The sequence below is a fragment of the Phalacrocorax aristotelis genome, chromosome 2 (genome assembly GCF_949628215.1).
Source record: "Phalacrocorax aristotelis chromosome 2, bGulAri2.1, whole genome shotgun sequence".
Lineage (NCBI taxonomy): Eukaryota > Metazoa > Chordata > Aves > Suliformes > Phalacrocoracidae > Phalacrocorax > Phalacrocorax aristotelis.
In genome coordinates, this window is record NC_134277.1 from 136074673 (window position 1) to 136100016 (window position 25344).

At 43.7% G+C, this 25344-nt stretch overlaps 1 protein-coding gene across 2 annotated transcripts in view; it reads right to left on the reverse strand.

The window, feature by feature from the left end:
• Positions 1 to 25344, reverse strand: part of TPD52 (tumor protein D52) — a 42781-nt gene that overhangs the window by 10300 nt on the left and 7137 nt on the right. Inside the window, exons 1-3 of one of the 2 annotated variants that reach the window (XM_075085294.1) lie at positions 7256 to 7716; positions 2133 to 2248; positions 336 to 484 (exon numbers count right to left, since the gene is read on the reverse strand). In XM_075085294.1, the coding sequence (XP_074941395.1) occupies positions 336 to 484; positions 2133 to 2248; positions 7256 to 7427 (437 nt within the window). In that variant the 5' untranslated portion in view covers positions 7428 to 7716. Of the gene's footprint in view, positions 1 to 335; positions 485 to 2132; positions 2249 to 7255; positions 7717 to 25344 lie in introns of those variants that run through there. The other variant, XM_075085295.1, reaches the window with a different exon arrangement.

A 25344-nucleotide genomic window follows, 5' to 3' on the forward strand; every position in this document is an offset into this window, starting at 1 on the left:
AGCTCAGTTTACAACAATTTTTCAGGCTGGAAAAGAAGGGTATTCTGTTGGACTTAGGACACCTTGGTATCTCAGTAATGGTATCTGCGACCTGTCAGACAAAAAGTGTATTAGAAACGCCCATATTATGGTCACTCATTCTTATTTTGCCTAAGATGATACAGCTAATAGCAGCCTTCTTTAAAGAAATCTATGATGATTTATCCAGGTAAGTTTCAGTGCAACTTAACTTTGTGTTAACTACACTCACCTCACAAGAACAGAGGGTTTAGACATGACAAGAACTACAGTTTTCACCTCAACAGATGAGATAATCATCATGAACTGGTACATACACTGTGGTCGATGTAACATCTTGCCAGCTTTTGGTAATGTTCTGCCTTAGTTCCTGTAATGAGTTAATTCCCAGCTTTCTCTTGATTTCTGCTAGATGCTTCTCTTTGGCAGCTAGCACTTGTGAGAGCGTTTGGATTTCCTCTTCCACCTGCAGCAGCAGAGTTGATGAGAGGTAAGTTATATACCCAGCCATTTAACTGTGTATTTATTAAAACATCTACGAGGCATCAGTAATGGGAGGGTTAACACATTTTTAACATTGCCTCTCAGTTGTTTCTAAATACTAAAAGGGAAATCCAACATAGTCTACAACAAGAGCTACTAAGAAGTAATCTACCTGCAGCTAGCTCTGTTACTGGAATATGCATGAGGAAGTTGATAACTAGAAGACTGTATGGTTAGAAAACATTACCTTTAGACAACATTAGCTTATGTGAAGCTTGAAGATTAGTCAAACCTGGGACAATGGCCAAGCCTGTATTCTCCTTCCACGTCAGCAGAGATACCAATGCATGACCAGTATCAGGAAGCTCGGAGCAAGTCTGATCCATACACAAGTTTTGTCTCCTTGCTTGAACAGAAAGGTTGCTTTGTGGCTTAAGGCAGCAACTGCAGGCTGGATCCAGCCACAGGAGTGCCCTCCCCAGAGCAGGGATGGAAATGGCGGCAGACGGAGCAGTTAAAAAACCAAACCACCCACCCAAAGAACCCAAAACCAAAAACACAGCACCTTTTAAGCAAGTAGAAAACTATTGTTTGTATGCTTCCTTTTTTTACACAATGGTCACTTAGGCCTCTCACAAAACCACGACCAGATCATGACCAGAGATGTCAAAACAGTTTTACTATGCCATTCTGTGGGCAATATAGATGTGACAGAGGCACTAAGGCCATACGTACAAAGGCGAAAGCATATATCTAGTCCTACTTCCTCATCCAGACTGGACCACACTACTTTAGAGCATCAGGCTGCCCGCTCATTTAAGCTCCTTTGAGGAAATACCAGTATCTTTGATGCACCTTTGTTCTAGATACCTCTCCAAAGTCCAGCGTGACGTACCTTAGCAGGGCCAAATTTCCCTCACCATCTGCAGCTGATTGGTTTGGCATGAAATAATACTCTGGACGACCAAAACCAAGACTGCATTCAATGTGCTTATTTCACAGATAACCTTTGTTTGCCAACCTTAGGCTTACATTAGTGCCTTTTATTAGGGTCCTAAAGTCACATAGAGCTACAAAAGAAAAAAAACTGGTGACTCAAAAAAGGTTGACTTCAACAACTTTGAAATGCATGTATCAGGCTTGACTGTCCTTCAAAAAGCACTACTTTAACTCAGTCTTAAAGAAAATTTCTGCTATATGAACTATGGACAAGAACAGTTACATTGTTAGATATTAGCAAAACAGATATTACTATGAAGCTTCCTTCATGAAAACAACAGCTTTAGTTACTCCATACCAGTTGAGACAATACTTGGTTTTGGCTTCCAACCACGTTCTCTTTGACAGCTTATTTACCCTCTTCTCACTTGAGGAAAAAAAGGGTTAGGCATTTATGCATCTTGGTTTAAGATCTGTACACTCAGCACTTCAATCTTAATTCCCGATAGCTAGAACTGGCTGTTCTTTTCTCCTTGACACCTTCCCCTTCCCTCACCACAATACACAGGAGTGCTATACCCGGCTTTAGACACAGAATAAATATGTAAACCATTAACTGTGTGTTCAAAGACAGCATTATCCCAGATTTTCATCCCCAAGAACAGTTTAAGAGCTATTTACAAGAGATTTACCTTAGCAAGCTCTTTTCTTAGCTCATCCTGTTCTTCTTCTGTGAGTGTTTCTGCCATATCAACTGTAGCAGCAGCATCCTCTCCAACCTCAGGTATAGAGTCACTCCTCAGCAGCCCTTAAGATGAATAAACCATTAAAAGTCAGATCATCATGTGTCTGCCAGATAGCAGCCAACATTAATATACAGCCTTTTTGTGCCAGTGCACAAAGAAAACTGTTGAGAAGACACCAAAGTCACACTCCCCGAGTACTACGGCATACAGGAAACCAGAGACATTTTACTGGCTGTTTTGTTCTATCAAGTTGTCTTAAAGCTCAATATAATTGCAACTGCTGCTATAATAGGAGACCAGAAACATTGAGAACAATGCATCCCACTACTCTGACAGAAACCAAGGTGCAGAACACTACGTCCCAACCGGTGGTTCCTACACAACCTCTGCCCAGGAGTCCATGTTCTCTCTACTCTCTCTTGCTCAGGCGGCACTGAAACTCTGGAAGCGCTGGAGGTGCTCTAGACCAATGCAGAGGCTCCCTCGCTCACCGCTCTCTGGATCACCTTAAAAAATGCCCATTATCTTCACACTGGGAGCAGTCATGGCAACAAGCAAGCTCAGCAACAGTGGAGAAAAAGGTTGAACTGCAAGTACAAATTCTTCCCCGTACCCTGCTCAACCTCTTTGCCTCTAGTAACTGGGACCACTCCAGCTAGAAAGTCACAGTTATCACAGAACTAGAAGTAAGCTGCTGTTTTGTGCCTGGACATTAAGACAGATGAGAAGCCCGGAGAAGGAGCTTGGGAACAAAACACCATCACTTCAGACGACGTGGTGGAGCACTGCGAAGGGAGTGATGAGGATGTGCATCCACTCACATTGCTGCCTCTTCCCCTTCCAAATACAGAAATCAAAGCTCTGCCAAACTCCTCTGTACGAATCCCAAACACCCCTATGGTCTTCCTCAACTTTTGCCTTCACAGCTTCAGGGAAAGGAAGGAGAACAATATTAATTGTATTATTATGATGCACTCACTCAAAAGATTTTTATTCTTAGTCCTTAGTGCTTGCAGTAAGATCACTTTAAACCCCTTTTAATGCAAACAAACAGATTTTCCAGCAAAAGATTTCCCATTTTGAATCTCTGTAGCTCACACTTAAACATACAGTTTTCCAGAATTAAGGAATTCTGTTCTAATTTGCAAAGAGACCAGTTTGCAGAGAGACTGCATGCTGGAATGGTTGTAGGTTGCCAGAACTAATTCTCTATTAAAGAGGTAAAATAGCTTTATAGATAGTAAAAAATAAATGAAATTTAAAAAAATCTTAAAATAGAAGGAAAAAAAACAGGATTGTAAGGAGAGAGGATGACTGTATGTATGTGTATATATGTATACAAATATATAATTTGGACACGTTGAGGACTTATTTAATGTTCCCTTAGTAGTACTATAGTAATTAATCAGATAAAATTCCATCCTCATTTCAGCAGCTTGTGATGGCACTCCATACTACCGTTTGGTCTGGGAATCCAAAAATTCATTAATGTGCAGTGAGACCACCACTATGATTTTGTTGTGAGGCTTGATATAGCTACATCACAACCAACTGAAAAGTCAGGGGAAAAAAGATTCTGTGAGTCTGTAAATAGTTGTAGCTATTCTATGAAACATGTTCCTAGCAGCTGTCAAGCCTAAGGAAAGAAGAGACCTTGATCAAGGTACTGAAAGGCTTTACTGAGGTAAAGCTCCGTTTCACAAATTCTTTGCAAAACAGTATGTTTTCTGCTTGTATTTGTGTCCGGCACACTTGTCCTCTAGAGGCACACTGCTACATGGGCTGAACATCTGTAAATGCTAAGTAACCCTGGAGTACACTGAGAAGGAAGCATACAGAAAGCAACAAAACCCCATTTTGCATTTATTTATGAAATCCGTACCACATTTTCCCAGATATTTACCTCTGTTTTCTACACAAACATAATATAGTTCCTACAGGTTTCCCAATACACTATTTTATTACAGAAATTTAGGGCAGAAAAAAGTTTCAGTCTAACACTCAAACCAAAGCACAGCATTACAGCACCAAAAGAAGAGGATTACAACTCATGTCTCACAATCAGAAAATTATTGTTTTATACATCAACCTATTTCCTTTTCTTAACATCAAACAGTTAAGAATGCCATACCTTTCTGTAAAATTGCTATTTAGCCTCTTAGTTACCTATGCCTATACTGAAGGAAAACTCACAATTTAAACTGCATTTTCCTCTGACACTCTACAACCCCCAGTAGGCTTGGCCTCTGACACCTGATCGTGTTCTCTGTCTGCAGGCCCTTCAGGGATTACAGAGCTTGCCATTGCAAAAGCCATTCTGGAAGGCCTGCAAGTACCAAAGACCACACTGACTCCAAGAGCATTAGCACATCCAGCTGAAAGTCTGTGCAATCTGGTTACAAAGAGTCATCTGGATTATCTCACCAAAAATAGATCAAGTGAATCCAGCAGCAGGAAAACATGCTAGATTGTCTCCCACAGCAATAGCTTCTGTTTTGGAAAACTAGTTTTTTAAGGGAGTTCGTGCTGCCTGTTGCCTACATTGAAATTAAAACACAATCCTAAGAAGCAAGGGAATGATCTCTCCTCCCCTGCCTGCCTCTAGATCTTTTAGGAAGACAGGAAATTACTGCTACTCAAAATCCTCCATACCTCACCCCATACATCTAACCATGCCTTCCTCTCCTCACCTGCTTCCCCCCTCCTATTTATAACTTTTTTTTTTTTTTGGCTCCATGCAAACACCTTCCCAACAGTCTATATTCCTGCACCTCCCCTCTCATCCCCTGCTACTGTTCACCTCTCTGCTCGCTTTACTCCCATTCCTCAATTCACTTCAGTATTTGCAGGACACAGGGTTCATCTGTGCTATAGGAAGGCTGTGCAAGGCAGTCTGACCAAGCAGCAGTTGTCTACACGGATAACCACCCACAGACCTCCACAATGGTGTGGCTGCAACTCAAATATACACCATAAACTAGGGCTGACAGACAGTAAGATCCTGGCTTTGAGCAAGCTTCCAAAGGAAAGGTACACAGCCCACCGTAGATATTTTTGTGGGGTGTGGGACAAGAAACCAGGGAACTAGCAGTCAGCTAACAGAAATACTTCAACTCAAGCTGTTAAGAGAGTATTTCTCACTTGTGGTCTTCGCTGTTCACCAGCAGAACTGTTGTTACTGGCTACCAACTTGCTACCTTTCTTCAGTTCTGTTGCTTCTTTAAAGTTCCACAAGACTTAAAATTCAGTCATTTGGTACTCTGATTGCTATAACCAAGCTTAGCTGAGCATTTCACATCTCAAACGGAATAAAAATTCTGCTGGGGAAAAATGGGTAACATCTAGTATTGGGAAAACTTACCTTGTTTCAAGGTCAGTTTTTAGGTGTCTATTTCTCAGATTAACATATTATCCCAGCAGTTTATTAGATCTACTTAAATGAACCAAATTAAGACACGAACAAGGTAGTTGATTAGGACTCCACAGAACACATTCAGGAAACGGCACTTAAGTCCTTATTACTCTGCTAGGGTAGGCAAAGCATTAGAGTAATTCAAATTACACTCAGGTTTTCTGGTTTGGGGTTTGCTTTGGTTGGTTTCAACCCAAGTTCATGGTCTATTTTGACCAGAAGTTCCTACCTCTTTCTGGCCTGAATTCAGAGATTAGCAGTAAATACGAGCAGTTTAAGGAAGTATTGGTCATTTCAGATGAGCAGCCTTTGGGGTGGGGGCGGGTTAGCTTTCACAAAGCTTCATCTTTCACTCTGAATGAGCATTTTGGCTATCACTATACAGTTGGCATAGCTAAAGAAAAAAGGTGCTTGTTAAAGTTCAGGAGAACAAGCTGTTACAAGATTATAAGATCAACATTTGAGTAACGTACAGTGCTACAGAGGATATTTATTTTGCAATATATAAGAAAGATCAAGTTTAAGTGCTTCCCGTTTATCTCAGTGAAAAAGCCAAAGCTTCATCTCAGGGGAGAAAATTCTTGGGCTTCTCCCAAACACTAATCACATACTCATTCAAAGTGAATGAAAAAGAAAAAAAAAAAAGCCCAAAGGCTGGTGCTTATGGTGATACGTCACCACCAGATACAAAGGATGGCTCCCCCCCTTTAGAAAAGGTGGGAGATGCAGTAATTGCAGAAGTGAAAGCTGACCACTGTTCCCCAGAGGCCCCTAGTCATCAAGTTCACAGAGGGGTTTCTTTTAGTTCACACAGAGGTTCCCCAAGCGATGCAGGTTTCTCTAAGATTTTTTAAAGAACAAGCGCACAAAAAAAAGTCAACAGCTTTGTAACTTTGCTTGGCTTTGTCACACCCAAAGTAGGGCTAAGCTTTCTGTATTTTTAATTACTCTGGAAGACCACATCCAGCAACATGGAATGAAAAGGAGAGGTGGTAAAACCAGACTAGGATGTGTTGGGAGGCACAGCTGTAGGTGTTCTGTACAACAGGTTACCAGCTAGAATCTAGCAGGGTTAAGCACTAGGCAGATGCCGCTGCAGCACAGCACACAACAGCCACTTCCTGAGGGGAGCACAACTACAGTTAATATCTGCAGGTATAAGATTTACAGCATTTAAAATGCAAGGTGGAACAGAGTACAGGTTTTAGAGGGCATATTTTTGTTAATTGATGATATTTTCAGTACTAATAAGAGCAGATGCTAGACTATCCAGAGCTCTGAAGTCATACTAAGTATGCAATTCCTATCTCCCTCCCTGCCAAAAGCTAATAGTCAAACTAGGCCAATTACTCCAATGTTGCAGAAGTTGCCCTTTTGTTCCTAATTTTTCCTTAGTTTTCCTTCAAACTGCCTTTCTACTGAATTAAGAGATAACAAATAAGGTAAAGCTGGTAAATGCATAGTGCATGAGATATTACCTACAGACGCATCAAAGATAACAAACTACTGCGTTAAGAGCAGGTCAACTTTTACCTTCATTTACACCTGCTTTTCAGCCAAATTTTATAGATTTTTGATTTGAGAAGTTACTTTTGACAGATATTAGTCAGTAAGCTTTCCATGTATAAATTTTGAAAAAGAAAGAGAAGGAAGTTACCAGACTTCGCCAGTGTAGGGGATCCAGGTGGAGAAAGGTTTATGCTAGGCGACAGGTAAAGATAGTTTCTGTTCACTCCAGTATTGAAATCGAAGGGTGATTTGTAATCCTCATACAGATCCATGCCAGAAAATTCAGAGCACGCAACTGTCCTTTTCTTCCACCGAAGCATTCATCTTCGCTTTCTGGGGCAACCCGGACAGCAGGATTCAGAAACCCTCCATCTCTTCACATGACACTCACTATACCGCCTCATTAAATTCAGCTCTCTTGCACCTCTGTTAGATTTGATAAAGCCATCTAGCAAGTGATTTCTTAGCCATCTTGTAGCTGCTGGTGTTTACTATGGCACGAAGTTAAGTCCTGTAAATTTATAACCAGGGCTGGACTTAAACAGACCGTTCCTTTAACAAACATTCACAGTGCACTGTTTGTGGCTTCTTGAAGAGCCTTGGTCCTCTGCAGAATTGCATCAAGAATTTTCAATCATTTAAATCAAAAAAGGTCAGCTGACTGCAGCTACACCAGGATATCCTTAATCTTCTAGGACACAAAAGGATTACCAGCCATAATCTATCCTATATACCATCTGTGTAGGACTTTTTCCTCTGATTAATGGAAAATTCTGCATGCATAACTATTTATTTATCCAGCTGATTCCACCACTGTAATAACCAGTAGCCAGAACCTAGTGTCTGCTGCCCAGATATTACACTGTAGTGAGAGCTCAGAATAGGAAGAAGGAGCCCTCATCTGTGAAGGCTACACTATGAACACCACCTAGGTTTTTTTAATGAACATGCTAAATGTGCATTATGATTTTTGCCCATGACGCTAAACATATCTGGGTACGAGGGGGGGTTGTTTTTTTTTTTTTTTAAAAAAATTATTGAAGTGCACCACCCTACGCCCTTGGTGCTTCAGCCAGCATCATTTAGAGCAGCCAGTTATGCAAGGAACCGGTAACACTGGAATGCTTCACCTTCATGAAATGTATTTATGTTCTGACACATATACCATAAAGATCAACTTACATAAGCCATCTGACTTTGCGCTGGGGGTATAAGATTTAGCTCTGGGAAGCAGAAGTGCTTCTTACCCAAGAGAGATATTCAGCACAGTTTGGCAGTGCTTCACTACGTATGTTTTTCTCTTCCAAGGTCAGCTTCTTTCACCAAAAACACAAGCTTCCTAGCAGTGTAGATCACCTTTACAGCTAAGTAACAATTTCCTCCCAACCCCACACCTTCACCCAGGCTCCTCACTGCAGCTGGCACTCAGAGCAGCATAATCAAATGCTCCGCTGTTTTGTGTGTGGAGGAAAACACACTTTTCCTCCACTGTAAGAGGGATATTTGAAGACAAAGCTGCCCAGAGACATTATACTACCTTCCGCTCAAAGCCGTGGAAGTGAAGGAGCCTTGTAGCAAGCCCAAGTCAAGCCTGGTCAATGTATTCCCTGGGGATATGAGAAGAAAGCGCCACTTCTGAAGTTGTAACTTCCCATTTCCACTGCAGTCAGCAGGCACAGGAACAGACCTTTCAGCTAATTAAAGAGCAGTTCCTTTAGGCTGCAGACCTACATTGGCTTCTGGCACAGCCTACCTGCAGGCTCATAACAATGAGAGTGCCGGAGCCTGAAACACAGGTCTCTGCTGTTTTCCGAATGCACTGAAAAGAAGAAAATACAATGCCCCTCTGCATTTCTGACACGTGGCTGTGGCATCTGCCAGAAGTACTGCAAAGTTCACCTGGCAAAGGTCAAAGCCTTGGTCACAGATTCTAGTTAAAGCATCCAGAGGCAGCACAGAACTGTAACATGGCTACAGTAATAACATACTCTCTATTAACCAAGCATGCTAATATTAATAGCTACTGATTCTGCTTTGCAGCCTTCCCTTGTATAACTCAGCTGATGGGGACTGCCCTCTGTACAAAAGACTCGACCAGTAGCTGTACTAACTGGATTAGGTAAAATGACAAGTTATCAGATGTGGCACACTGGAAGAGCCGGGTGTTTTCTACTGTTGATCTCCTGACACAGAAAGAGACAGCGAAGGTGAGGCTACTCCCCAGGACTTTTTCCAAACCCCAGAGAGTCACTCAATGTAGCACAACTCAATGCCAGCAGGCTCCCACAACTGAAAGTAGCTATTATCACAGAATCACAGAATGGTAGCGGTTGGAAGGGAACTCTGGAGATCATCTTGTCCAACCCACTTGCTTGAGCAGGGGCACAGGAACGCATCCAGGTGGGTTTTGAATGTCTCCAGGGAAGGAGACTCCACAACCTCCCTGGGCAGCCGCTTCCACTGCTCTGTCACCCTCACAGGAAAAAAGTTTTTCCTCATATTCAGGTGGAACTTCCTGTGTTCCAGCTTGTGCCCATTGCCCCCTGTCCTGTCATTGGGCACTATTGAAAAGAGCCTAGTCCCATCATCCTGACACCCACCCTTCAGATTATTTATAGGTATTGATGAAATCCCTCCTCAGTCTTCTCTTTTCCAGGCTGAACAAACCCAGGTGTCTCAGCCTTTCCTCATAAGGGAGATGCTCCAGTCCCCTGATCATCTTGGTAGCTCTCTGCTAGACTTCCTCAAGCAGTTCCACACCCTTCTTAAACTGGAGGGGGGGGGATGACAACAGGACCCAAACTGGCCACAGTACTCCAAATCTGGTCTCACTAGGGCAGAGTAGAGGAGGAGGATAACCTCTCTCCATCTGCTGACCACACTCCCTTTAACGCAGCCCACGATACCGTTGACCGCCTTGGCCACAAGGGCACAGTGCTGGCTCAGCGTCACCTTGCTGTCCACCAGCACTCCCAGGTCCTTCTCAACAAAGCCACTTTCCAGTAGTTCAGCCCCCCATCTGTACTGGTGCATGGGGTTGTTCCCCCCTCAGCTGCAGGACCTTGCACTTGCTCTTGTTGACTTTCATCAGGTTCCCCTCGGCCCAGCTCTCCAGCCTGCCAGGTCTCATTGGATGGCAGCACAGCCTTCTGGTGTATCAGCCACTCCTCCCAGCTTGGTATCATCAGCAAACCTGCTGAGGTTACACTCTATCCCATCATCCAGGTCATTGATGAATATGTTGAATAGGACTGGACCCAGCACAGACCCCTGGGGAACACCACTAGTGACAGGCCTCCATCCAGACTCTGCTCCATTGATCACGACCCTGAGTTCTGTTGTTGAGCCAGTTCTCTGTCCACCTCACTGTCCTCTCACCCAACCCACACTTCCTTAGCTTGCCTGTGAGGATGCTATGGGAGACAGTGTCAAATGCCTTACTGAAATCAAGGTAGACAACATCCACTGCTCAAATTATGGGACAAAGAACCTAATATGAACACTTGTTCATCACTGCTAACAATGAGGAATATAATTTCCTGGTCAGGGACATTTACCGGAGTCAACACTTACATTCTTGTCATTTACAGGAAACTCCCTGCATTCAGTTTTACCCCATACCATCCATTCAAAAAAAATTGGTACTTTTCCTGCATCTTTATTGTGCAAAAGTTGGCTTCATGACCTTAGAGGCATCTGGATTGCCAGTTTAAGACCACTGACCTGGCCCATCACCACTGCAGACAGAAGCATGTATCAGACAAACTCTCCAACACATCTTCAGTGTAGTCAGAGAGAAGTACAGGGCATTGCCCATTGCTAGAACGTATGTTTGGCTTACAGGGAAGGTCTGCTGAGTTACAAACCTGAGCCTCCACATGAGAGGCTAAATTCTGCTTTTGCCCTGGCTTATGCATAGTCCAAACATGAACCCAGAAGTCACCTGAGAATTCTCTAGCTTTAGAAATATTACTGACCATTGCTAAGAGAGGGACGTACCCCTTACTTCAATCTACCTTCTTTGCTCAGATTGATCTATCTTATAGTGGCCATAGAGCTGGGTTGCCATACCACCTCCCAGACAAGCTGCCAGGCTCCTGCTGTCTTACCTGCAGGGGTTTACGGGAACATCACTCCTTGCTGTTCTCAGCTGCAAATCCTACCTGGCAATGAAGGAAGCTGTCTTGCTGAACAAGCTTCTCCCTCATCAGCTACGGAAGTTTGATGGTCTTCACCCTGAAGTACAAGCCAATCTGGCTGTAAGGAGAAAGGACTGCAGTCTACCCTTCCAAACCTGCTGTAGGGCAACTTCTAGGATACTGGTCATCCCCAGCTCATCCACTTCAGGGAAGACAAGTACTCCCCTGCCAGTCATTACAGTCAGTTTATCCACATCTTCCCCAGTAGCTCCTTCGCACACCCTGGGATTCAGGGCCAAGCGAGGCAGCACTCCCCCTATACTGCCTAAGGGCAGTCCGAAGAAGGTAGGCCTGGCTAGCTGTTAGTGTGGTGCATGTGGAGGAGGAAGGAGTTTCTCTCCAAGGGACTTGCCAAATTAAAGGGATGGCCCCAAGGAAATGAAGCAGGATGGGGATGACAGCAGCCACACAGAACCAAAAAGAAAGGTTTTGCTCTGCAGCGTGAAGCTTTTTGACAAGTTTAAGAGCTCTCAACAGTCTGAACATAGCTAAGCAATGGCACAAATCAAGATTTCTCTGTACGATGAAAACAGGCTCATTATGAGGCCTTTCTAAAGGGCCCTCCCATGACCAAAATACCCCACTGCATGGCCTTCCACCTCCTCATTCTTCACAGTAATTCAGAGCACATGCAGCTGGCTCAAGCTGAGGCTGTAGAACCATACCCTGCTAAAGGTACTCTGCCTTCCCAGTGCAAGACAGATATTTTAAAGCTGAAGCTTAAATTTAGACTTCTGTTAAGTGGCTTAGAGTAGTTATCGTGCATGCTTGAATATCTTTGTTCCTCACCCTGCATAGCTAATTTGGTTGTTACAGGTGTACCTTAGTTGCTGCAGGTATCAGCTGCGAGCCAGTACCTGAAGAGATCTTGAGGACTAAGGACACAGCTGCTCCAGAGACAAGTAGCAGTGGGGTTTTGCTCACTATGCAAGAGATTAAAACTGAAGTTTTCTCTGATCCAGAACAAGTACTCATTTGCCCTTAACAACTCAGGATAACTAAGAGGTTTGTAGTTAAGTCATCTATGCCATTTTAGAAGCCAGTATTTGAGAGACTAGCACAAAGGTAGATAACTTCTGTCAAGAATGCTTGAATTAATTACCAACAAGTTCAACTGAATGTCACAAAGTGGCTCAGAAAGGCTCAGCAAAGCATTGCCATCGTAACTCCTGCCATTAATCATGTTGTAATCTCCTCTGTTGAAGTTAGAGAGTGTGCTTAAAGCTTTTCCAGGTAACTCTTGAGTATCAACAGTCAGCACAGATCATGCACATCATGAATCATAAGGGAGGGAACTTCCTGCACAGCTAGAAAAGCTGTTAAGACTGAGCAAACACTGTTAACCAATTATTTGCCTGCCTAGTCTTAGGCATTGTTCTTTCTTCAGATACCACTTGCTACTCAGGTCTGCAGCTTCCACCTTGGCCCAAGGCTCTAGCAGCAATTTATGTAAGGCAATATAGCATTAAAGCACTTCCACCTTGATGGTAGCTAAGCAAGGATAAGATATTATGGTAGCCCTGCAGAGAAGCTGCTTTCCCACATTCAGGTTTAGCTGAACAGTAGTTTGTTCATACATGAAAAGTTATACTCCTCCTTCCCTGAAGAAACCAAACTCAGCTCAAGTATGACTGAATACCATCTCTGGGCTTCAAAGAAACTCATCTACATATTCAGTAGTGGTTCATACTAAGAGTTAAATTGGTAATGGAAAGGTTACCACTAATGCAGTGCCTCAGGATTGGAGGAATGTAGAGGCTACCCTAAGACAAGATTCAAACAATACTTTGGATAAAGCTACCTAAATAACCAATCCACAAGATCTGTGCCTAATCAAATTACAAGTCCTGCTGCTACATAGGCACCTTCACCATCTTGGACATCCTGCATTTGTGCCTTGCTTAAGCACAGAGTTGCCAAACTTGTGCACCACAGCCCATACTTTTAGCAAGCCCACCACAACTCCAGCACTTAATTCAGTAAGCAAAAGCGGACAGGGGAAGATGAAGGGAAAAGGCTGTTGCCAAAGAGGGGGAAGAGGAGCTTGCTATTTTGGGGAAATAGCAAGAAGATTCCATCTCTTATTTCAACATTGACTGTTAAGATTCCACTGCCTGCTCAGTCAATAACTGGTTTGAATTTGCATCTTCTTCAGTCTGCTAACAGGCAAGACTGACCACAGGCCTTGCAGTAACTGCCGGTGTAGTAAACACTTCCAGCCATGTCTTCCCCCACCCCCATCTTCCCCAGGTCGTTCCCAATCAGGCAGCAACAGTCAGGCTCCTCTCCCCAGTCCAACTGAATTTTATAGGGCATAAGCCATTTTAAGAGCTACAAAGCTACTTAAGCATCTTAAGCCAATCTAAGTTCTGTAGCATCAATTTGATCTTCAGAGTCTTACCAGTTTATAGACAAGCAGAGCCTTTCAGTACCTGATCCAAGGCCTTAAAACTGCATTAAGAGAAAAAGATGCCGTGAAGCAACAGGACAGAAGCCCAAACACTAAGCAAGCCCTAAGTTTGTGCTCCTATTTCCTTGTTATGCTCTCTCCCCTCCTTTTAACAGCAAGTACCTCTTTCAGCCCGAGATTTGGGCATGACATGAATGGAGCTGCACAGCTATAGCAGTTGCTGAAGAGTATGAGCACAGGCTTCCACAGCCCTGTTAGTAATGATCAGCAGACTGTGGCTTAAGGGTTTAGGCATTTACTGTCTTCTAGCAGAGTCCAACTCAACACCACCATATTAATCTCATTACTTCAGCCTCCTCCCACCTGCTTTCTCTGGACTATCTCTCCCTGATGCAACAGCATTGTCCAATATGGCTCTTTGTAGAAAAATACCTTCTCCGACATTTTCTTAAGGCTAAATGCTTCCTTCACTTACTCATATTAAAAAAAAAAAAACACCAAAACCCTCTTAGAATGATCAGTATTCTCCCAAGATGTATCATCCTGCAACACAAACACTTCTGAATGTTATATTTAAGGATTATGGGGTTGCTAGTATTGTTCTTTTCTTAAACCAAAGTCTCAGCCCACAGCATTTCAGACAGCTGAGACATGTCTTAGCATAGGCAGCAGTTCTTTCCTCCTCTCAGTCCAATTATAAACTCAGACTAATTTCCTGAGATCTTTTGAGGGAGTAGATCACACTCTGGCATGTTCTGCTACTAGGCAAACTGATACCACAGTAAGCGTCTATTTGCACAGGTTCTTCACTACCTTTTGGAGACATCTGCTCCAGCACTTTGATTTTTCTTTAGGCAGAAATCCCTGACTTACGGCAAAGTTTGGGTCTTAAACAGTGGTCAAAGCAGTCACATTTATCTGCTCCAGCAATAACAGGTGAAACACGTTTCCAACCTATGGGAAGAGTCCAGGCCAAAGGACACTGTAGCCAGCACCCCACAACCAGTGATCAGATAGGGCATTGCATCAACTTTGGAGAAGTCAGGCCAAACTGCAAATACTGAGGAGCATTTCCAAGCGAGATTAACAGAGTCAAAACACTGTCAGGTAGATTTCAGATTAATGTATTTAGTTGTTTGACTTCAGCCGCTTATCCCAGTTATGCTGCCATTCTCTGGAGATTCCAATCTCTGGTAAAAGACTGAACCTGTCAAAAACGCTAGAGAAACAGTGCTGAGCTGCAGCCAGACAACAGTTGGAAAAGATTAGGAAGAAAAGGCTGTACTGCAGAAGAGGATTGTTTTAAAGTTTCAGTAGGTAACCTTGAAATCTAATTAAAAGCTTCACTTGAGTGAGTATGATTGGAGTGACTCCCAGCCTCCCTCAGAAGACAAGTCAGCTCTTTTGCACTCCTAAACAAACCTCCCTCTTCCGACACCGCACCCCAGAGCTTCCGTTTCTGAACAGCAGCTCCAGAAAAGCCCACTGTTCCCACTCCACAGTATCAGGTCCTACCATGAAAATGATACTGAAGCTTTAAGAACAAAGCAGATATGACTACTTATTAGGCTGAATCACGTGCTGTAGTATCTGAAAGGATAATAATAAAAAAGCAGTATCTGTAGTCTTAGCAATACGTTAATAATACCTGCAAACATTCTTCAATGCTTGAGGTACACACTAGCTCCCACCACATAATTACCCAAGTTTGTGCCTGGATTTGGGGTAGCACAGAATTTGCACCATTTACTGTGTAAGTGGTAGATGTATTATGTACATGTGCTATGTAAATGTTACATGTAAAATGAGCAGAGAAGCACTTAAGCAGCGCAAAATTTGATGTAGGCAACGGGGCTTAGGGTAAGTACTTCACAAAATCCATCCTTGATGATACTCAAAAGCTGTCTGGACATGGTCCTGGGCAACCGGCTTTAGGTGGCCCTGCCTGAGCAGGGGGGTCGACCCAGGTGACCTCCAGATGACCCCTCCAGCCTCAGCCATTCTGTGATTAAGACAGTGGCTGTACAAAGTCACAAGTCTGCAACCCTGGAGAGATTGTCTGTAACACAGAGTCCCAGTGCCCTTCCCTGAGGGAGGTCTGTAGCCAGCCCCTCATCTTGTGAATTAGATTTGTAAATACCTGCCTGCTGACAGAATAAAGTTCAATTTTCTCGATACTTTCTAAACTGAAGTAGGGACAGAGACGTTACAGGAGACTTGGCACTTCCTCACACACGTTGGCGTACAGGACTATTATGACGGCTGACAAGCAAGTCAAGAGCATCTACATCAGTACAGACTACTTTGATTTCAGTTAGAAGTCTGCAGGAAAAAGGCAGCTGACCAGTCCAGCTAGGCCAGATTCTGGGGAAAAAAAGTCCTGTATTTGCATAAAAGGGACTGGCTTACGTTTTGCTCACAAGATGAACAAGTGAGCAGCTTCTTGGGCCTGACATGATTCTAGGCCTTTAACAAAGAAGCAGCTCTTGGCAAATGTTTTAGAAAGCCATCCACTTTTCCATGACCTCCCTTCCCCAGGAAGCAAGTGAATGTATGCTATTTCAGCAGGAAGAATTCACTCTTGTATACGAAGAAAAGCTTGAAGTAGACAACTTAGCTATCAGTGTCACTATATTAAAGCTACTTTATGCTGTTTATAACAGGAGCCTCTCCTCCTCTTACCCTTCAATCTATTGATTAAACAAAGCCCAGGGAAATTAGGCTGAAGCTGTCTCAGACTCCTCAATTTATTCTTCACCCACCCCAGTGCAGCTTCCTTTATTCCTCCAGTAACTCTCCCCAGTGCTTGCTCTCAGGTTCTCCTAGCAAAGCTCCTTAGTCAACACAGAAGCTGGCACAAAAGCTTCCAAACACACATTGGTTCAGCTAGAGATGTTAGTTTACCCTTCAAAAGTACTGGGAGAGTTACTTCTGTGCTGGGGACATAGTTAGCCTTGTCATTCAACTCACCGAGGATGCACACAGAACAGCAGCTGGAGTGAAATTTGTTAGAAGCATTGCTAAGTTTACCATCAAAAGACAACAAAGTATAGAAAGCTCTACCTTGTCAAAACAGCCTTCTCCTTTTGACCTAATTCCACTCCAAATATCCCTAACACTAACAAATAAAACAGCTAGCTGGCTGCGCTTTTCTAAGATCCCACCTACACTGACACCCTGCTCTGTGGCAGCCTTCATTTGGAAGCCTGGCAGCCAACCTTTTGGCAGGTTGTTTGGATACCTTATTTTTTTCTTCTGCCTAATCCCATCATTAGGCTACTCTGCCCTCCCCTAGGCTCACAGCAGCAGCTGGCTTAAAACAGATCCAAAAAATATATCAGAAGTCAGTTGAAGGTACTTGATACTAGCCTGGAGCCATTTCAGTAAGGTGCAAAAGTGAACAAGAGCCCGGGCTCCTAACTTAATGATTTTTATCCTCAGACCCAGCTTTAAGCTTATTGCAACTTTGAAGAGAATTACGCCCCTCCAATAAATGCATATTAAGATGTGGAAATGAATTTGAAAACCTACAGCTGAATCTAGCCCTCATTGTACACGCTCTTACCAAACAGAACTGGCTATGCACAAGTTCCTGGGACACCAGGAACTTTTAAGTGGTCCCCCCTAAGTAGCACAAACCTCTATGATTTCTCAAGTCTTCCAGCTCCTTGCAGTTACATCATGTTCTTGGAAACTGCAAAGCTGTAAAAACATACAATTTTTGCCAGAACTTCCACATACAAGTTACTGGTTACATGGTTTAGCTGCACTCCTTATTAGTCTGGCTCCTTATTCAGTTATTCACAACAAAGATAAGCTTTTTGCTTAATAATGCAACATGATGATGGCAACCACCAGGTTGATACTCTCTTCCCTTCTCAGGCCTTGAGTAACCAAGCTTAAGATTTAGACTGGTGCTATCAAACAAGTGTAATTGCCTAACACTTGAAGTATGATTTCTCCAACCCAAGCAACTGCAAGTAGCAATCTGTGTAGAAATTGTATTAATATTTTTGCTCTTGGCTTATCTGAGAAGACAGTGTGAAAAGTCCATGAAACTGTAAAACCCTGCCTAGTCAGAAGCAGCGCACTGGTACAATAAGTACGCAATCATATACACCCCAGAAATCTCTCAGGTCATAAGAACACCCTGATCCCCCTTCCCCAACTAGTCAAATCACACCTTTAAACTAGTCATGCTTTTTACCACAAACCCTTCAGAGAACCAGTCTGTCCATGACCCAACAATAGACATTGAGCCAGTTACATAGCTTATCCAAGCACAACAAAGGCAAGCCCATACTAATCTATATTTCTCACCCACTGCATAATTTTGGTGAGTCCACCTGAAATTTTGGTGGGCCCACTCAAGAAAATAAGACCTAGCACTGGAGTGCTAATGGCACAATGACAGATTGCCACTATGAAGTACTGTTGCACGCTGGTGCAGCAGTTCACTGTTATTGGGTATCTGACATTTGAAAACACAAAATAAGTTGGGTTGTTTCCTCTGCAGTATCAAGCAAGATACGTTACCTGTGCCTTTACAGTCCAGCATTTTACCAGTCACCCATCCAACTGTGGAGTGCTTGAAGTGTCCTGTTCCAGAAATTGGTTGCCACTTGCCCATAACTGCTACATGGCATAACCAGCTGGGCAGCACCAATTACTGCAATGCTTCCAAACTGATTTGGAGCAATGGCAGTCACTAGCGAAGGGACCTTGAACCACATTCTGCAAGGGCTGCAAACTGGTCAAACTCAAGACGTGGGGCTTGAGTATTTCTGCAGTACTCAATCTCATTTAAGAGATAAGCGGGAGAATCCTGCAACTGTGCAGGCAATGAACCAGCAGCAATTCACTAACGAACCAACTGCGCTGACTGGCTTGTATTTTTCTAATATAATGCAGATAATGCATCTACCTTATCTTCTAATCTAACGTGTTATGACCACTGAAGTTCCCATTATATTAATAAGTACTCTGAGATTTTATCTGATTGATATGTCCTTGAATGACTTTTAATGCTGCTTGAGCTGAGTAAATCCTGTTAAGAGACATTTGCTCCTACTCCAAGTCAGTCTAGGACTAGTAAATTAAATGAAACTTAGCCTACAGAGATACTGCTGTCACACAAATCAACAGTCATAACACACTAATCACTCCAAAAGCAGAGGAAGGCAAAGAAAAGGGTCAAGAAAGTTTGTCCAGAGATGACTCCCCACAAAGATATAAAGCTTCCAAGGACTTCCAGGTCCTAGAAGACACTGAACGTACCTCCTTCCATCAGATTGGACTTTGACCACGAGACATCACTTTTCACCTCTGGGTTACATTACAGGCAATCTATATTTGCCTTTTTTTACAGCCTACACAGGTTCAGTTCAGAAAAGCACTGGTATCTCAAGATTTCCAAGCAGTATTCATATATTTATGCATTCTCTAGTCATGTCCCAGTCCATTCCACACAAAGGTAAGTTTTCCTAAACATCAGCATGCTTGCATAAGCTGATCTCACTTATACACTGCAAAGTAAGTAGAGCAAGTTAAACCACTTATTTTACTGAAAGACATAACTAGAGGAACACAAAGTCAGGCAGACATTTTTCCTGATTCTGGTACAGCAGATGTGATGAAAGCTACAGGGGGAGGGAAGAAACGCAGTGGGTTTGAAGGATCAAAGTTTGAAGGATGTGTCTTGAAGGAAATTGAGCTTCAGCCCTAAAAGGTGGGGAAAAGGGCAGAAAAGAAGGGAAGGAGGGATGTTTTGTTTGGTTTTTCTGTGATTTTGGTTGTTTTGTTTCAGATTTTTTGTTTTAACAAAAGCACACCCCCAGTGCTTTTAGTGAGCCACTGATCCAGAACTGCACTGCTGTTTCTACAAGTTGCCTCCTCACAGTATTTGACGTGAAACTGAACATCACTGCAAACCCTAAGAATAAAGCTTTCCACTGCTAAGTGAAGCCTAAGTTTAGCATCATCCCCTACTGCACAAGCTAACCCATCACACATCCCATTTCACAACTGTAAACATCAAACAAAAAAATACCTATATTCATAGCTGCTTTAAGTACTGGTCGTGCTCCAGCCAGAGTTTAATAGATCAGTTCTGTTTAATGGATTAGCCTGGTGAACTTCAAACTTCACACTTAAAGATTGGTCTAATACCCAGCAGGTTACTGTTACAGCAGGTTTGGCACATCATAGCTTGACCATCAGCACAGAAACTACTCGGAATAGTTCAGAGCTTAAAGAGCTATTCACAACAGAATTCAGTCTTTCATTCTCTATTGCCAGATAAAAACTGGATCAGAATATTGAAAAGGGGAAAGTCCAAGCACTACCTTGCATACTGCTTGTTCCCAGCTGTCAATCCTCAAGTGTGCACTTCAGCTAGGGAGCTGTGATACGGCATTATTATTAATAAGCCACCACAGCCCTCAGAAATGCTGCTGCCACCACCTCACATGAAGGGGACATCAGACCTCTCTTGTGCCTTGGAACAGGCAGACTATAGGAGTTTAGTTACTTTACTTGATGCTTGCTTTGTCCTCGACTTATCAGTTCTCCCTCCCAAAGAGCTTAAAAAAAAATCTTCTCAGCTCCTCTTGACAACACAGAGAGGTCTTCCTTTGACTTCCACATCCCTCTTCCCATTCCATATTTTCATCTCAAAAGATGCATTCTTGAGTAGGAAAGTGTTTTTCATAGGGGATATGAGGGAAGTACGTTTCTGTGATTAACCAAGGCGAAGTTTGCTCTTGAACTGCAAATAAGAAACAGAAGTATCTTTAAGACTTCACGTACCAGTGTGATAGAACAGAATTCAAGATGACTGAAAATTTATTCCAGTAAAGCTCTCCCTTTTGCTGTTTACTCCAAAAACACTCCTTGCCACTGCAGGAAGCACTCAGCAGGTTGCTCTGCAGATTCCATTGACACTCAAGTTGCTTTCCTTCTTATACAATCTCCAGAAATCTTTCACACCAAAAAACCTGCTCAGTGACAGGCATGCAAGCCAGCTGACACCATTCAGCTTCAGAGCATTAATTCTAACAGCTTTCACTTGCTACTATTTAGAAATATGCAGAAACCTATCACCACTGCTCTTCTCAACCATAGCGCTCATGTTTATCTGCAACCTACACAGAAAGGTATCAAAGCAGGATGCCCCAAATACTCCTGAAGGGTTGCATAAGTTTCCTAATTAAAGATTCAGACAGTGTCTGTGATTTATCATAGAATGGTTTGCGTTGGAAGGGACCTTTAAAGGTCACCTAGTCCAACCCCCCTGCAATGAACACGCACATCTTCAACTAGACCAGGTTGCTCAGAGCACCATCCAACCTGACCTTGAATGTTTCCAGAGATGGGGCATCTACCACCTCTCTGGGCAACCTGCTCCAGTGTTTTACCACCCTTACTGTAAAAAATTTCTTCCTTATACCTAGTCCAAATCTACCCTCTTTTAGTTTAAAACCATTAGCCCTGGTCCTGTCACAACAGGCCCTACTAAAAAGTCTGTCCCCATCTTTCTTATAAGCCCCCTTTAAGTACCAGAAGGCCACAATAAGGTCTGCCCAGAGCCTTCTCTTCTCCAGGCTGAACAACCCCAACCCTCTCAACCTGTCTTCGTAGGAGAGGTGCGCCAGCCCTCTCATCATTTTTGTGGCCCTCCTCTGGACCTGCTCCAACAGTTCCATGTCTTCCCTGTGCTGAGGGCTCCAGAGCTAGACGCAGCACTCCAGGTGGGGTCTCATCAGAGCAGAGTAGAGGGGCAGAATCAGCTCCCTTGACCTGCTGATCACACTTCTTTGAATGCAGCCCGGGATACAGTTGGCCTTCTGGGCTGCAAGCACATAGTTTTGGCTCACGTCCAGCTCTTCATCCACCAGTGCCCCCAAGTCCTCCTCTGCAGGGCTGCTCTCAATCTCTTCATCCCCCAGCTTGTACTGATACTGGAGGTTGCCTCAACCCAGAACTATTTGCAGGAACAAATTGTACACTTAACAGTGCGAACAACTTGCAGCTCAGAAGCTGGTGTTTTAAGCAATGCACCCAGAGAGGTGCGTTAGGCAAAAGGCTCACCTACCACCCCAGCTATGCTCTCAGAGCACTAACTGCCTTTCCAAAAACACTGCTGGTCTGTTAAAACCAAGTCTTCAGAACCATGGTTTGTGGGGAAGCATACTGAACAACTACCCCCGTACACACTTCAGCAAAGCCATGATATTCTTGCTTCTTTACACACAAGCTCTGTACTGTCTAACCAATCTAACCAGCAGGCAGTTTGTGTGGCACGGCACACGGCAACAGCGTCCTGCATGTACGCAACATCTCTCCAGCAGTCGTTACATGCCTGATGAGCTTCTGGGTATTTTCTCCCCCGATGGGAAACACAACTAAATGAGTTTATATTGAGCAGCAGCACTGGTTGCTGGAACTGAGTAATAAAATGCACAGTTGCAGTAGATGTGTTTCTCTGAACAAATTATGTTGGAGACAATGCAGTCCAAAACTGGATTCTGCCCCTAACATTAAATACTCAAAAGATTTCTCCAGAAAAGAAAAAACTTAGTTGATTGAGTATTTAAAGATTAACATGAAGGGCAGGAAGGCAGGACTTGTTCACACCTAGAAATCAAAATCTTATGAAAAAGAAAAACATTCAACCACTGCATTTTACTTTTGCAAAAAGGTTTACTTCTACTTGCTTAGTGTCCACACTCATTCTGCTAGACTAAGTGAAGTGCTAATCTGTTTTCTAGCAAAACACTGAACTCAGGAAGGACCATGATTTAGACTGATCTGCAGCCCTGTCAGAGCATCAAGAGCAGTATACAACACTCAAGTAGTAGTTCACAAGATACAGACAGGTCTCACTGCTGTACCTCAGCATTTGCTAGAAGCGCGCTAAGAAATGCAAATGTATTTCAGAAAACGTTAGTATTTAAGACTGATTCCTAGAAACAGTTATTTAAATGGCAGCAGTGTATCTTTATTCCTTCCTCAGAGTCTTCAAATTAGGAGGCTTAAAGTGGGTGTCCAGAAACACCTTTATTGCAGTTAGGGACTGATTTATTGGAGAAAACAACAGTAAAGCTTTAAAGTCTTTCCCTCCTTCCAAATTACTGCTTAAATCATACAACAGTAGTAGCTGGCTAGAAGTCACAGTAGAGTTTTTAGCAGTTAAGCTACATAAATTAAAAGCCAACTTCTGTGGAGCACAGGATCTCACACGCACACACATACTTAACTTGGGTTTGGGGTGTGTGTCTCCAGCCCAAGCTTGGGCCTGATGTCCCCATGCACCCTGGAGCAGGAGCTGGTGGGGAAGACAGCATGCAGTGGTCCAAACCTGGCCCGAAACCTGGGAGAAGTAGGGAACCAGACCCACATGGTGCTCAGTAAGAAGGTCAGGGATGAGCAACTACTTGGCAGGCAGCAGCACAACCCCAGCTTGCAATTTTAGACACATCACCTGGCCACCTTCAGATGTCCAGAAATGTGTCTCTGGGATCCTCTGCAGTAACTCCTGCTCCCTGCTTTTTCAATTGACTCCAGAGGTGGTGACGGACCACATGGCAGTAGTCTGGCCACAGCAGGTAGATGCATCGAGGACACACCCCCTTGTTCAAGGGCCTGTACACTACCTACTCGAGGCACTACAGGTGCACAGCACCTGAAGAGTCTGCCTAGGCAGTGGATGCAAAGGGCTGTCACAACCCAGAGGACAAGAAGGTAAAACAAATACCTGCCAGGCAGGCACCGGAGCAGTCCTGGGAGAAGAAAAATACAAGAACTCACTGCAGGTCTATCCGCTCACTCAAGATCAAATCCCCTCAAAAAAAAAAAAACCCACACCAGTTTTGAAGCACAATGCTGCAAGTAGCTTGTCGAGGAGATGAAACACACAGCGTGAATGGTGCTTTTAAGAGCTCACAGCTCCAAGCAAAGCACACTGCAGTATAATGGCCTGTTTTCATTCTGCCAAGACAGTGACATCTGGCAGCAGCAAAATCAATATTTAAATAAGGTTCCTTCCCCACCCTGTGCATTAGGCTGGTACATCTCCTGATGCTCCTCATCCCTGAACACACGTCAGCTGCTCAGCAAGCCTCTTCAGGGACTGCCTAGCACAGATTTGAGTGGTGCTATGGAAACAGCACGCAGCAGCATGCAATCCACTCATGCAGACTGAAGCCTGTCTACGTTCAGACATAAAACTAAGCTTTGCAAACAGTAATCAAAGCGCACAGAAGAGTCAGCAGGTTAGTTAAAAACAGCAGTTGATTTGGGGGCTCCTGCTCTGCCTTCAGCCTGCTTCTCAATACTCTTCAGGTATAGGCAAAACACTTTTGAACAGATTTGTCTTCTACAGAGCAATATGGCAACTAGAGAGCAAGATGCACTTCAGCCAGTGTGAGCTGTGCCCATTTCATACCCCCGACCCCTTTTTTTGGGTTGGAAGTACTGGTTCCTACTTACAGGACAGCTTCTTTAAAGATGCTTGTGGGCAAGTCCTTGTACAGCTCCACGCCCGGGAGCCTGTGTGAGGAAAAGCAGAGACAGGGACATATCAGGACCCCAGACTACTCTGCAGAGACTACAGGTGACCAGAAGATGCAAATTTAGAGAAATGGCCTTCTTCAAAGGCAGCCCTTCCTGCCAGTGGCTGCAGATGTCCACTATTGTACGAGTATTCCCAGGAACTGGACTGCTGTAGAGCACTGCAATGAACATCAGACAGTGATAAGTTGGGTGGAAGCAGCGGGGAGTTCTTTTAAATTCTGCTATCCTTATCAAGTTAATCAAGACTTTCTAAAGCCATGACATGTTACATGTTTAGGCAGAGAACAGTGGAAGAGAGAGGGATGATTAGGATGCCTTTTTCACAGAATCACAGAATCCCAGGTTGCAAGGGACCTCAGGGATCACCTAGTCCAACCTTTCTAGGAAGAGCAAATCTTGCTTATCTTAGGACTCCTGCTAATAGTTTAGTTAAAGTACTTTTTTCTAAAGTAAAAAAGGAAAACAGACATGAGCAACATCCCCACTGCTCACAGCTAAAACATGCAGTTTTGCCATGCTAAAGAGCAACTAAGAAACGTTAACTTACAAAGCTTCTTTCTCAGTGTTTGAGGTTTTTCTCATGAACCAAAATCACTGCCAAGCGTGGGCTTTGATCCTAGCAAAGCACAGGGGAAGCACCTAACTGAAAATACCAACTCCAGCCCAGGCTGCCTCCCTTGGCACATCTTTTCATCTATATCCCGGGCTTAAGGGGCTGTGATGAAACTCCACTCCCCTCTAGCTCATAGAGAAGGGAAAGCAAAACAGGAAGAAAACTTCTGTTCTGCCTCCGAGAGGCTCTCCCACCACCCCCAGCAAGCTGCAGCTGCTCACCAGCTCCTGTTACCTCACGATAACCATACTGCCATTGCTAGTAACAGGCCATAAGCTTTGAACCAAGTTTGCAAGGCCTCAGGGCTAGAGGCTTGTCAGACTTGCTCTGTCTGGTCTCTTCTTGATTCACCTGCAGCTTTGTTTTACTTGGTGTATCTCAAAGTAGACACACAGCATGTGACAGTACAGGCACTGCATGATAAGTAATAGGGCACAGAGTTG